Source organism: Rhinolophus ferrumequinum (assembly GCF_004115265.2).
Source record: "Rhinolophus ferrumequinum isolate MPI-CBG mRhiFer1 chromosome 5 unlocalized genomic scaffold, mRhiFer1_v1.p scaffold_110_arrow_ctg1, whole genome shotgun sequence".
Lineage (NCBI taxonomy): Eukaryota > Metazoa > Chordata > Mammalia > Chiroptera > Rhinolophidae > Rhinolophus > Rhinolophus ferrumequinum.
In genome coordinates this window covers 17,223,654-17,237,410 of record NW_022680355.1, presented here as the reverse complement: position 1 = coordinate 17,237,410, position 13,757 = coordinate 17,223,654, and the positions used below count along the sequence as shown (strand labels likewise).

The 13,757-nt window shown below is 45.6% G+C and overlaps 1 protein-coding gene across 2 annotated transcripts in view; it reads right to left on the bottom strand.

Annotated features, from left to right (window-relative positions):
- Positions 1–13,757, bottom strand: part of CAMK1D (calcium/calmodulin dependent protein kinase ID) — a 375,375-nt gene that overhangs the window by 233,522 nt on the left and 128,096 nt on the right. For both annotated transcript variants that reach the window (XM_033100675.1, XM_033100674.1), the window contains exon 2: positions 732–863. In XM_033100675.1, coding sequence (XP_032956566.1) covers positions 732–863 — 132 coding nt within the window. The remainder of the gene's footprint in view (positions 1–731; positions 864–13,757) is intronic.

The following is a 13,757-nucleotide window of genomic DNA, read 5'->3' as shown; positions in this document are numbered from 1 at the left end:
GTGAAGCATTTAAACGGTGGACTCTATGAAACCTGCTGGGTGCCAGGTGCTAGATAGTGTGTGTGGCAGAATGGGAGATCCATCCAGAGTATGGAAATGACACAGGTGGCATTGACACATGGTGGAAATGACACAGGCTCTGCCACATACGAGCTGCAATGCATTGGACAAGTGACTTCATTCTCTGAGCTTCATCTCCTTATCATAAAATAAAGCAACAACAACAACAATAATACTAGTAGCAGTGGCAGCTAGCCTTTATCGAGCACCTACTATGCAGCAGGTGCAGCTGAAAGCGCCTTACAAACACTTGTTAAGTTAAGCACCATCTCACTTAATCCTGAGACCACACGCAGGGAGACGGTATTAACTGCAGTTTACAGAGAGGCTCAGAGCTCAGTAACTGGCCTAAGGCCACCCAGCTGGAGTGAATGTCAAGGTCTCAGTTCAAAACCACGTCCACTTGCCTGCTGCGACCTCTGGAAAGAATAACGACCTTAGAGACTGCTGCGAATGTTACCAGACATGATTCACGGAGGTGAAAAGTGCTCTAAACTCAGGCCCTGAGTGTCAGTCCCATAAACACAGCCCACAGCTCCCTGCCTGCCAGCCATCCCCTCACCCTGGCTGACCTCTGAGAGGCCAGTGCGGCAGCCTTGTCCCTCCCTGGGGTTAGGGGCCCAGTAATTCCAAGTCTGTTGGGGGAGGAGGCCTTCCCTCCTGGCACTTACTTTCTCAGAACGGCTATCTCATTCTCAATGCTGCTTTCCTTGCCCTTCAGCGCCTTCTTAGGGATGCACTTCACCGCAAACAGCTTTCCAGTTGCCTTCTCCTCGGCTAAGACCACTTCAGAAAAGGCCCCGCTGTGAACAAAGAGGGAGAAAGGGAAGCGGTTTAGATTCTGGCGTCTGGGGTTCCACAAGGCTCCTCCAATCCCTCCACCTAGTCTGAGCAGTGATGATCCCCTGCATGATGGTTACGCTCTCGACCAAACGTCTCTATGCAAAGAAGTAGACACACACAAATGTGCCCTCATGCAAAGGGTCTTGTGGATGTCCGCGTGGGGTTGGCTGCATGCCAGGGCCACCTGCCACCCTGTGCAACAACAATGTAGCCGTCACTTGGGAGCAAACGGGTTCCAGAACGGTTCCCACAGAGAAAGATTGGGCCCGTCTGAAGCTGTCAGCATCCACACCCCCAAGCAGAGGAGAAAGTCGCAGGAAAATTTCTAGACTCCTCACAGGCCCGTTCATCTCAAGAAAACTTCAGAGCACGTCACAAACATTTAATTAATTCTCGCAAATAGGTGAGGATGTAATTAAAGTGTGAGTTGGTGCAACACGTGGTATTGACAAGGGGTTAATTAATTGGTAGGGGCATGGAAGTCTTCAATAGCAGTTTGTTTCTTTTTAAACCAAACCAACAAAAACACACCGGGTGCCCTATGTGGGGGAGACTTTCCTGCCTGGAAATACGAATTTAACTCTGTAAGGGCAGAGCCACAACCTGAGACTGTAACCGGGATGCTGGGGGCCAGAATGCCCATTTCTCCCTGTGGCCAAGGAGCCCCAAAGCCAGTCAGTGGCCACCTCGTCCCCTCTCCCTGCGACCTCCTGTACTTGCCAGCAGGAAGGGCCTGGGGGCCACACTTGGGCAGGGGGAAGGACAGCTCCTCGGTTGGGGGACTTCCTGAAGTGTCACTGGGAAGCTCTGACTGCATACATCACTGTGATGAATCTGGTGCAAGTTTTCTGGACTTATATTTCATAATTGCTCTTCTGGCTGGTTCTGTGAGAGGCATGTGGTACTGTGAGGGGAGAACCCTACTTGGCCGACAATTTGTAGATTTGGGCAGAAGACCTTTGCTCTCACATTGTCCATTTGGTTCTCTTGTGGAATGCCTACGTTCTTCCCTCAGGTTTATATAATCACATGCAGACCCTGAAGACAGAGACTTCTCTCATGGAAGTTAATGTTCCAATAGGAACGCAGTCCCAAGCACTCCGTTAATTGCAGTGAATTCCTCTCACTAAGTGGAGTGAATTCCTCTTGCTGGAAAGGATTTTAAAAATATCTTTTTGTCTTCCTTTGGTCCGTGGCAGATGCATATCTTTGTCAGATGGGGGAGGAGAGGGAGAGTAAAGTCTTCTCCTTCTCAGGCATCTCTTTGATGTTGATTGAAGAATGAAGACCCCAGGGCACGTACGGGATGACACTGGTCCTCCCAGTGGTTTCTTTTGATGCAAGAGGGGTTGTCTCTCTTTATAAATGTGTAGAAGCCACATTTGGTGCCTTTCTGAAGAATTAAGAGTTGCTCCTGAAAGTCTAGGAATAGAGAACAACTCAGTGGGTTGTGCTTTTCCTTGGCCCACGAGCACAGATCCCCGTTACTGGGATCTGGAGGGGACAGTGGAGGAGCCTGTTTTTGTTTCAGAGCCTTGGGGATGTTCGGTCCCTAACCCAAGTGTGGAACCCTCCGAGGTCCTGTAAATGCACTGTGCTGGGCAGATGCTGGCTGCTGGCTAGGAGCCTGCCTCACAGGCACAGAAGGTGACAAAGACAGGATGGGACCCTGCCTGTGGGGGGCCACCTGCCTCCTCACTGAGCCAAACACTATTCACTTGCCTTCTTCAAGCTCTCCAAAGACAAAGCTCTTGTCTTCTCAGGGGTATGACATTAGCATAAATTATTATTGTTCTTGCAATAAATAGAAATCACTTCAAAATACCTCCCTGTTCAAGGAAAGCTAATTAAAAACATCAAAAGCAGAAACTCATGAATAGTTTGGGCACTTTCAATGTAATTACACAACAAAGTGATGTGTGTGTCAGTGTGTCTGTGTGTCTGTGTGTGTGGGTAAGGAGAAGGGAGGGGAGAAAGAGAGGGAGATGGATGCAGGCTGGGAGGGGACTGGTGGCAGGAAAAAAGACAGAAAGAAAAATGATCCAATAGTTCAAAAGCCTTCAGACAACCCAAGGAAATAAATTCCTAGGAACACAAGCAGGGACAGAGAGTTACAAAGTTTTAAAAGTACAAAGAGGTCACAGCAGGTTGCACTGTGTCATTTATGAAATACACGCACCACACATGTAAAACTCAATGCTAGACGAAACTGCACTCACATCTTGAAATGGCTGTCAGCGGATGGCTGCTCCAGCCTGGTCCCCAAGCCCCCTGTTCTCAGATATCTGGCATCTCCCCCACCACCACCTGGCTGGAATCAGGAGGAGAGCAGCCCCCAGCGGAGTGTCTGCCAACTGCTCCATCCAATGGCTCCTTCCCACTGCCCATCCTATTGGTCTTCCCTGTGGCATCTGACGGTCTCGGCCTCCTTCCTAAAACTCCCTTCTTCTTCGCTCTACAACATAGATTTCTCCTTCCTCTTTTACATCCACTTTCTCTCTGTGTCCACCGGCTCCTCTCCCTCCTGTCTCATGGCAGTGACTGCCAAAGTTTCCTCCTCAGCCCCTCCCTTCAACCTATTCTCCAACCTCCCTGGAAAATCTGTTGCTTCCGGTTTCCACCACCTAGCTCCTCCTGGCTCTCTAACCTTTATCAAAATTTTAATCTCTCTCATGTGCAAATCTCATCTTTCCAGCTGCCTGTGAGGGCTTTCGAGCTGAATTTCCTGACCAGCCTCTCAAGAACATCATAACCAAAGTAAAAAACAGTATCTTCGTCCAAAAACTTCTCTCCTCTGTTCTCTCTGATCCAGTAACAGAGCCTAAAACCCTCTTTCCCTCCCCTCTCCCTCTCATTTCCATCATCAAGTATATTCAGGTCTTTGCTAAAAAGACTCTCAAATGCCCATCTATTCCATCTCTACACCACCGTTCTGGTTCAGGGTCCAGCTACTTCCCTCTGGACTGCTTCCAGGGCTCTCTCCTGACCCCTGTCCCCCCAGTTAGCCCACCTCCCACCTGCTATCTCCTATCTGCTACTGGAATTCCTTCTCTAAAGCAAAGAGCTGATTATGTCACTACCGTACTGAAAACTTTGAGGTTTCCCCTCTACGCAGAATAAAGTTTGAACTCCTTTGCAAGTTATCCATGGCATTCAAAACTCTTCCCAACCTGGCCCCAATTTTGCAGGCTCATCTCATCTACCTCTGGAGCCATCCTCCCCAACACAAACGCGTGCCACCACACACATCTCCACCCAATCTCCACCCAACGACAGCAGTCAGCTGACAGTTTCCCTAACAGGCCCGTGTCACACCACCGGCTTTGGTTCAAATCCTGCCCGTGCTCCAACACCACCACCTCCTCCTTGAACGCCATTCCTTGTTCCTTCTGTTTGGCACAATTCCATTTATATGGTAAGGGGCCCCGCTGGTATATTGCCTTCTCTTTGAAGGCTTTCTCAACTGTCTCCCAGTCAGACAAAACGAGGCCCTCCTTCTGGGTTCACAGGCTTGGCTCACATCTATGTGACCCCCATGTACACATTCCACTGTGATCACTGGGGTCGCCTGCTATGACAGCGGGAACCCTAAATCATTCTTTTCCGAATCTCCAATCCTAACAACACTTGCATCAACTGGTACCCAAAGCTGTTCTGACGATCAACATTATTTGGGGTCTCCTCTGATTCTCCATCTAGCTTTCTACATTTACCCCGGGCTACATAGATCCATAAAATAAACAACAGTGGCCCTCCCTTGTCTGGTTTCATTTTCTGCGGTTCCATTTACCCACAATCATCCCACTGGATGGTCAGCCTATTGGATATCAGTTTTGACTGATAAAAATATTAGACTTGTGGATTTATGACATGACATTTCTCCCTAAAAACCTTCATCCTCCTGAAAGAAGTAAAATTTGGTAGGAAAGAGGACAGGTCAGATTTTTATATAGACTTTAGAAAATACATAATCATGAGAGGAATAAAATTCCAGGGTTTTGAAAATTATATTTTTTCAAGTTGTGATATGATATTTGATGTTTAAAGTAAACTATTATTCTATTTTTAAAAATACACCAAGTTTCCATCTAAATTAAATCTCCGTGATAAATTACTGAAAAGGTCGAACAAAAAGTTATTCTTGAAATGCTAAATATTTTTGGCTCCAAAGATAAGCTGTACAAATTATAGAAGTTGAATCCTTCCCCCTTTTCTTCCACATTTCAAAGAAAATCAAATCATCACCTGGAAGGCAGCTTACTCTGACTGCAAGCCAGGTACCCAGGAGGGAATAATTTTTGGAGAGCTAAATTTCCAAGACTCAAGGAAAATGGGCACATTTTCTAGTTGACTAAAGAATGTCAAACATCTACTTTTTCTTTTTTTAACTCCATACATGATGGCTCTGGGGGGAAAAAAAAAGTTGTCCTGTTTTGCTTTATCTAGTCAGTTTTAGAACAGAACCCTGGCGTTGCACTGGCAGGCCATCCATGCCCACCCTGACACTAGGTAACTGTTCGGTCCTCTCTGAGTGAAATGATCCCGCTCCAAATGACCAAGGGGAGGACAAAGAAAAGAAGTGGGGCTACGCTCTGGGAATTCCTTTTGTTTCCTAGTTCCTTGAGTAAGCAGTACAAAATCCATGTGCTTTGGCTAAAAACAGACATTAAAGAGTTTTAGAACTAAAAACAGACATTTACCTTCCAGTTCCTAAAAAATTCCTAGAGTTATTCACCTCACCTCCAGAGCAGCTGCTGTACGTTGAGATCAGAACTCAGAGTTAAGCCACGCCCAGGGATATGCAGGCTAACCCACCTACTCATTATCAATTATTATCATAAAAAGAAAAACAAGAATCTATGGATTGTGCTTTCCCAATTTCTCATGATCTTTAACCTGAAGTTGTTAAGAAAAATGTATTTAAGACAAGTAGTACATGGGCTGGCTCCTCTAAGCACGCATAATTTAAAAATAAATTCATTTCTCATACAATAGCAATTTAATCTCGAAATGGACAAACTTTTAGCCTCCGACAACCTACTTTGACGTGTACATTTTAGGTGCTCCAAAATGTCCAGCCAATTGAACTGGCAAAATCTTAAAAAGACACCCCTGATTTTCAATAAGAATCAGGAATTCCAGAGCTATCTTTTTGTTTCACGATGGTACACTTAGCCAATCGCTCAGTAAAATTATATCCATCCCAAATTAGAGCAAGAAATAATCAGAGGGTGCTGAAATGATCTGCCCTGTTAACTATTACTAGATTGTTGCCTTTTTGAGCTTTTCAGTCATTCTACATACAAATCAAGTTGATTGTCTTATTAATTTTATTAACGGCCTGCCTCTAGCCTATCACCTTTACTGCACCACGCAATGGGGCTGACAAACATTATCCCCGGTTCTCGGACCATAAATTAAAATGCTCCTTTCTACGAAGCATGCTATTTTCCCCAGTATCAGGCCAGGCCACTAATAAAGGCTGGTGGAAAAACCCTAATGAGTGAAAAATGAAGTTGGTGATATTTGGCTTTAGACAATAAAGAAACGGACAGATGTCTTTTAGACCTATTAATCCAGAGCAGAATCAATTCTTAAAATAGGAGAGCCTGTCTGCTAACCTTAGCAATAGTCTTACTGACCCCAGAAAATCCAAACAGACAATAGCAATAGTGGATTCAAAGAGTCTCTATGTCTAAGCAACCCTCCAGGCAGACATTGGGTGATTTTAGAAGTGGCAACAACTCTTCCTTGTAGAATTTTGTTTAAAATCTTTACTAATTCACATACCATTAATGACATCTTGTAGTGCTAATTCAGCCCACTGACCTAAAGAAAGCCACTCCCAATATGAAAAATAATGCTCTGCCAAGCAAACAAAGCAAAAAGAAAATTCTTGCTTTCACATCTTTCAAGAACAAATAAGAGTGCATGAAAATTGGTATCCCATTTAAATATAACATCTATTCATTTGAGTGTGTCTTCTAAAAACCCTCTACTTGGAAATCACATAGTAAGCCATATGCGAAGGCTCGAGCTAAAAGTTTTAAAATTTCATTTCTTAAAAAATAACCTGTAACTCAGGCTCTTATTAATTTGAACCCATACCTCACCAACCAGTTCAAATTAGAGAAATATCCTCAACTTTAGTAAGCTATGCATTGGGACAGGGAGAGTCCTACTAAAAATAGCTATTCTTTGTCACTCAAAAAATCCCATGCTCCTTTTCAGCTGGTAAATTCCACAATGACTAGCAACCTGGCATAAAAGCTTCAAGAACCATGACGAGATGTTCTTTAATAGTCATACAATTAGCCTGATTTTTGCACAGATAATTCTCATCCCGAGTACATCCCTGCATCTAAAATCACTGGGACAGGTTCGGGTTATAACAATGCTTGTCACATAGGAAGGCTTCAAAACACCAGCACAGCCATTGCATGTGACATCTTTGGTTTCTTAAGGTTTTTCTGTGGCACTGAATCTTTACTGTTAATTGCTTCACTGATCCAAATGCAGAAGACAAATAAATTCCACATGAATGCCTACTGCCACATTTTAAAGAACACGCTTCATTTTCCAACACAACTTTTCCCCCTTCACTTCCCTGAAAGGGCCCCATATTTTATCTCTGCTCTTCTCCATTCACTTGTGAAAGGTTGATATGGAACCTCAGTGAGTCAGTCCGTTTTTCATAGCAGACCGACAGGAAGCATTATAATAAAAGCCTGGTTTTTGGAGGTGGTGGCAGGATAAAAGATTCGGTTCTCCTGGGACTACAAAGTCTCCTTGCAGCCACAGCTAAAAGGCTAGTTATACAAAAAGGCACATCAAGTGTCCGTGTGGGTCATACAAGCATTTGTTGTGAGGCTATATTTTATGGGGATGGTAGAGGTAATGACTTAGGTGAAATTGGCAATTCCAGTGCATTCTCCCGCTTTCTGCACCGACTGTGTTGACCTTCTAGGTCAGGGGTGTCCAAACTGCAGCCCGCGGGCCAACTGTGGCCCGCAATCCATTGTTAATTGGCCCGCAGCAAATTCCAAAAGTATATTTAGTTTACTTAAATAAACCAGGTGAGGCAATACGCACTTCACCTCGAGTGAGTGGCCCGGCTGTTTGTGTATTTTACTGCATATGGCCCTTGGTAAAAAACGTTGAAAAAAGTTTGGACACCCCTGTTCTAGGTGGTACTTCCCATATGCAGTCTTCACAGATTTCCTGTTTGACAAAGATTCTCCCTTCACGGGTGGCTCTTAAGAATGACACTCCCCTTTCTCACTCCCGCCCCTTATGGCAGGGAAACCAGACCGAGCAGATGCTCATGTCCCCTTCTCCTATGACTGATCAAGACCCAGTGTCCTCCTAATGCCAAATCTACAGCCTTTGGAAGGGCTGATGGACATCGTCCATGGTGGGCAAACAGCTGGGTGGATATTTATGATTAACGGCAGCTGGGCATCCCTCAGCGGCCACGCCCACCCACCAGGAGCCTCTACAGGGCTCTCATTTTAAGCACTTTTTTTTTTAATTTTTTATTGGGTAACAATGTGTTTTTTCCAGGACCCATCAGCTCCGAGTCAAGTCGCTGTCCTTCAATCTAATCGTGGAGGGCGCAGCTCAGCTCCAAGTCCAGTCACCGTTTTCAATCTACCATGTTTTCCCGAAAATAAGACCTAACCAGAAAATAAGCCCTAGTATGATTTTTCAGGATGATGTCCCCTGAACATAAGCCCTAATGTGTCTTTTGGAGCAAGAATTAATATAAGACCCGGTCTTGTTTTGGAGGAAACACAGTAGTTGTGGAAGGTGCAGCTCACTGGCCCATGCGGGGATCGAACCGGCAACCTTGTTGTTAAGAGCATTCGCTTAACCACCTGAGCTAACCAGCTGCCCCTTAAGCACTCTTTTAAGCTTATTCTAATTCTCGTTCAAGGCAGCTGTAGCAACAGGTAACTTGAAAGAAAATGCTTTTAAGATCCATAAAAACCAAACTCACACATCAATGTACCCTTTAATTAGTCTCTCAAGCTCTCTCATAAAAAAAGTCATTATTGGTACAATAATTCTTACATTAAAGGGACACTTAGCTGTATCTACGTAGAGAAAAACAGAAGAGCGATCATAATCTGGTAAAAAAAAAATTTTTAAATCAATGAAAGTTTGAAATAGCAAGACATTGGAAATGTCCTAAATATGCATCAACTTGACTGATTACGTTAATTACAATCTGAAAATGCAATGGATAACTATGCAGCCATTTGATACCATTTAGTAGATTTATGTGTGCAAATATGGAATTATCCCCAAGGTATATTGTTATGTGAAAAAATGAAGGTGCAGAGCAAAGTGCCTACAGTGTTCCCACTTGCACCTCTCTCTCTCTCTCTCTCTCTCACACACACACACACACACACACACACACAGAGAGTCTCTGCAAAAACAAACAAGAAGCAAGTAACACTGTTGCCACCAGAGAGAAACCTGAGAATGAGGCTGGCTGGGAGACTTAATTTTTACCCATTTTACTATATATTTGCACTGTTTTTTCCATTAAAAGCTATTTAATGAAGTGGGGAAAAATTTAGAAAAAGAGCGAGAGAGAATAATCATCCATGCAAAATGACCCTCTAGCTAATTAAGGCCTTGTATTAGATGTTCCAGCTGGATGAAGCAACTAGCTATACCCTATTGATCAACTGTCATTCAGATTCCCATTACACAGCCAGCTCACCCGTGTGCTGTCTGGAAACCCATCCAAATAGGACTGGTGTGGACTAGTGGCCCAGCCCTCTCAGCTTCACCAATAAGGAAATTCAAAAGCTTTTGGAAGAAAACCTTTTCTTCATAGAGATCACTTATAAATAACACCATGGAAAGAAATCATTCACGGAGAAGTGGGAACTTGAAATGGATGAGTATGTCAACAGACAAAAACAACAGGGAATGCAGAAGGAAGTCAAGAAAGATACAATGACAAAAGCAGAACCCGTTCCAGAACCAAGCCCTGTCTGAATAGGGGTCTGACATACACGTAAGCAAGCGGCAATGCTTCATTACGCAGAGCACGATGCTGAGGACACGGTGCATGTGTGTGTGTGTGTGTGTGTGTGTGTGTGTGTGTGAGAGAGAGAGAGAGAGAGAGAGAGAGACAGAGAGAGAGACAGAGAGAGACAGAGAAAGAGAGAGAGACTATGAAACATCCTTTATACTCACAACACTGTAGCATCCTGTGGCAGACAGAATAATGAGCCCCTAAAGATATTCTTGTCCCAATTCCCAAACATTCCTGGAAGCTGTGAATGTTCGTTTACGTGGCAAAAGGGCCTTCGGGGCTGTGATTAGGTTAAGGGTCAGACTATTGGGAGAGTATCCTGGATTATCCAGGTGGGCCCAAAGTAACCACGAGGGTACTAACGAGAGGGAGGCAGGAGGGCCAGAGTCAGAGAGGACATGGGACCCCAGAAGCAACGGTCAGCGGGATGCCATGGAGGGGGACTATGAGCTCAGGAAGGCAGACAGCCTCTAGAAACTTAAAGAGGCAAAGAACGAACAGGTGCTCCCTGGAGCCGCAGGAGGAACACAGCCCCGCAGACATCCTGACTGTGGCCCAGTCAGAGCCGCGTGTGGACTTCTGACCAGAGCCGTAAGATGTGCTGCCTCAACCTACCAAGAGTGTGGTCACTGTTACCGCAGCAAGAACCCACCAACACAGACCTGCATTATTAGTGTTCGTCCCTAGCTTACAGATGAGGAAACTGACCTCATCAAGGTTCAAGAACTTGTTCAACTCTCAAAGCCAGGGCCTGGAGGTGCTGGATCCAAACCCAGATGTGAGGGGTTGGGGCGATGCTGCCCCAGGAGGAGCAGCTTGGGGTCCCACTGGGGCCGCAGTGCACACCAGATGCAAGACTGTCCCTGAGGGGGTGAGGTTGTGAACAAACGACATAAATGGACAGAGCTGGTCACTACGAGTGATTCTGATCTGCTCACACGTGCCGTGGGTAATTCCTCGTGTTCTCCTACAGGTAAGTGTGCTTCCTGCCAAGGTGATACAGCTTTGCCATGCTGGAAGTCCATTTATGGCAAATGTTTTTCCTTCTTACGCTACGGAGTGACATAAAAGACGCTTTCTGTATTTGCACCTTGATAACCTTCTTTCTTTCTATGTTAGTGTTGCTTCGTAACTGGCTGAGTCAGACGACGCTAACCAGATGGAATGCCTCGCACGTCTTTTCATCATTGAGCTGCACTCTGGACACTTTCATACATAAGTCTGTAGATAGAAGTTGGTCAAGATGCAACTATTCTGCGCTTCCCTCTATGTAGAGAAAAATGTTCCTTTGCGCAGGAAGGCAGGTTATTGGCAAACAATGAAGCTTCCTTGCCCTAGATAACAGTATTACCTTCACCATCATCGATACTGCTTATTAAAGCCTATGAGAAGCTTATTTAAAAAATATTTGCCAAGCATTTTCTAATTCTACCAATAACCCTGGCATGATCACATGATTCCCATTTTACAACTGAGAAAACGGAAATTCAAAGAGGTTCAAACTTTGTTAAAGAGGTAATCAACTGACATTGTAACCTAAGTTTGATGCCCTAGTCATGCCTTTCCATTTTTCAATGACGCCACCTCTCCAGGTGCACTTAATTCCATAATTTAGGAAGAAGAAGAAGAGTGGGTGAGGTGCATAGATGTTTCACACTGTATTTTCCCTTCCTCCCCGCCAAAAAAAAAAAAACTATTCATGTCAGTGGCAATCTGGGAGAAACTCACAGAAACTTTCTTACCCAGAGAACCCGGGAATGGAGCCCCCATAACCTGGGCTGCCCCCTCAGTTTCTGACAGCGCCTGCCCACTTCAAACCCAAGGGCTGAAGGCAGAAAGTTCTCTTCCCTCCTCCTTTCAGAACCCACCTCATCCGTTAAAGGAGAACGGAAGAATTTTTAATGTGGACTTTCTGTTCGTGTTCCTAAGCCACTCCTTACATGGCACTCCAAACGGGCCCCCTCCTTATTGCCTTTATATCTTAAAACTCTACATATAACTTTCACTCTTTTCAACTGTAGAAAACCTCAGTAGACGCAAGACTGACCCTTCTGCTGCCCCATCTGCTAATTCCTTCTCTTTCTAAACTGCCCACACATCTCATTATTCATTTCCTGATTAACAGAGGCGACGTGACCTTCGCGAGCAATTGAAAGTTCTCCCATGTCCTACCCCATAATCACACGCACACTGTCTCAGCTGGCAGGGAAGGAGTGGTCCCTGGGCACTGGTGTCCTGACGTGAGGTAAAGCTTTACTCCTCATCCAAATCATACACACACAACCGACTAATCAATGTGTGTGAACTGCTGATTACAACATTATTTCTGGCCAAAAATAAGAGTAAGTCTTCCTGGGGCTGCCTATAAACAAAGCCCAGGGGCATGGGGATACCGTTCGCTGGCTTCTTCCCTCCACAACTTCACCATCACAGAGACAGAAATGAATGTGGGGCTTCTACCAGCCCTCCCCAGTCTCCAGAGACAGGAACAATGACCTGAGTGCTCTGAGCCCCACAGAGCACCCCCCCTTGCTACACACACACAGACACACACACACACACACACACACACACACAGGCTCTGGACTTCTCCCAACCTGGCAGAGAAATGCATTGTGGGCTCAGCTACACATCTGTCTCTCCTGGTGCAAGGCAGCATGCAGCCGTGAGAAACTGTGCTTCTCCCCTTGACTCTGCAGTATTCAGGGACAGGCCACTCTGAGACTTAGGAAAGTTAAAGCAGAGTGAAACCCCTGCTTTATACAGTGAGACTCCCCAAGGTACAGTAATCTGAGGGGTTCCAAAAGGCTTGTCTGCCCAAAATATCTCCCCACATTGGCCCCTTAAGGTGCTTGAGCCACTTGTTTGGGTTCAGAGACATACCTACCGACATCCCCTCTGAAACCCAAGTGTAACTCCCAGGAGTGTGCCACGTGGTAAGTCCTGAATGACACTGAAAACGATCCACAGTGTAAACCTCAGTTAGATCTGGCCCCGCAATGATGAACTGTACACCCAAAGAAACCTGAACCACAAGTTGTCACAGACCCCTCTCCGTGCACATTCGCTTTCACCGCTTCCTGGAGGTGGTGAGGGACAGTGAGTGGCACAGGTCCCTGGCCTTGCTGCTGCCTCAGTGCACGCGCCACACATCTGTCAGCAAAGGGGCAGGGAGCTCTCTTCCATGCAGGACCCTGAGGACACAGACGTGAAGGGAACAGACCTTCCGCCCCAGGGAGCTCCCAGGTGGTGACGAGAGAGGGAGACTATAAACAAATACCGGGGCTCCCAAAAACATGTATACAAGTGGACACTTTGGTCAGCGTTGCTCAAGCAGGAGTTCGCCATAATCAGAAGTTTCTGGACGCTGATGGTAACCACTTTGAGCACCTCTTGTCATTGCAGAAGTCAAATGTGACTTGTATTCATCTTTTGTTATCGCTATATATTGAGTATTACAATTTTAATACAGTTTTCCTTTCTTAAAACGTGTATACATTTTTTGGCCCCATCTGTACATGGTAAGAACTGAAACAGGGAATCGCGGGGAGAAGGTGACAGGCACGTGTACTCATAGGCGGGTGGCCGAGGTTGGCCTCTTTGCTGAGAATTGAGTGGAACAAGGAAGAAAGCCATGAGCACGTCTGGGAGGCTTTTTCAGGAGGAAACAAACGGTTACAAATGAAAGGCCTTGGGGCGGGCTCCGGCTTGGTAGGAGAGGAGCAGGGCGCTGGAGTACCTGCAGCACCTGGGGTCCAGGAAATCCAGACAGAGAGCGAAGGCCCGCGGCCATGGCTAA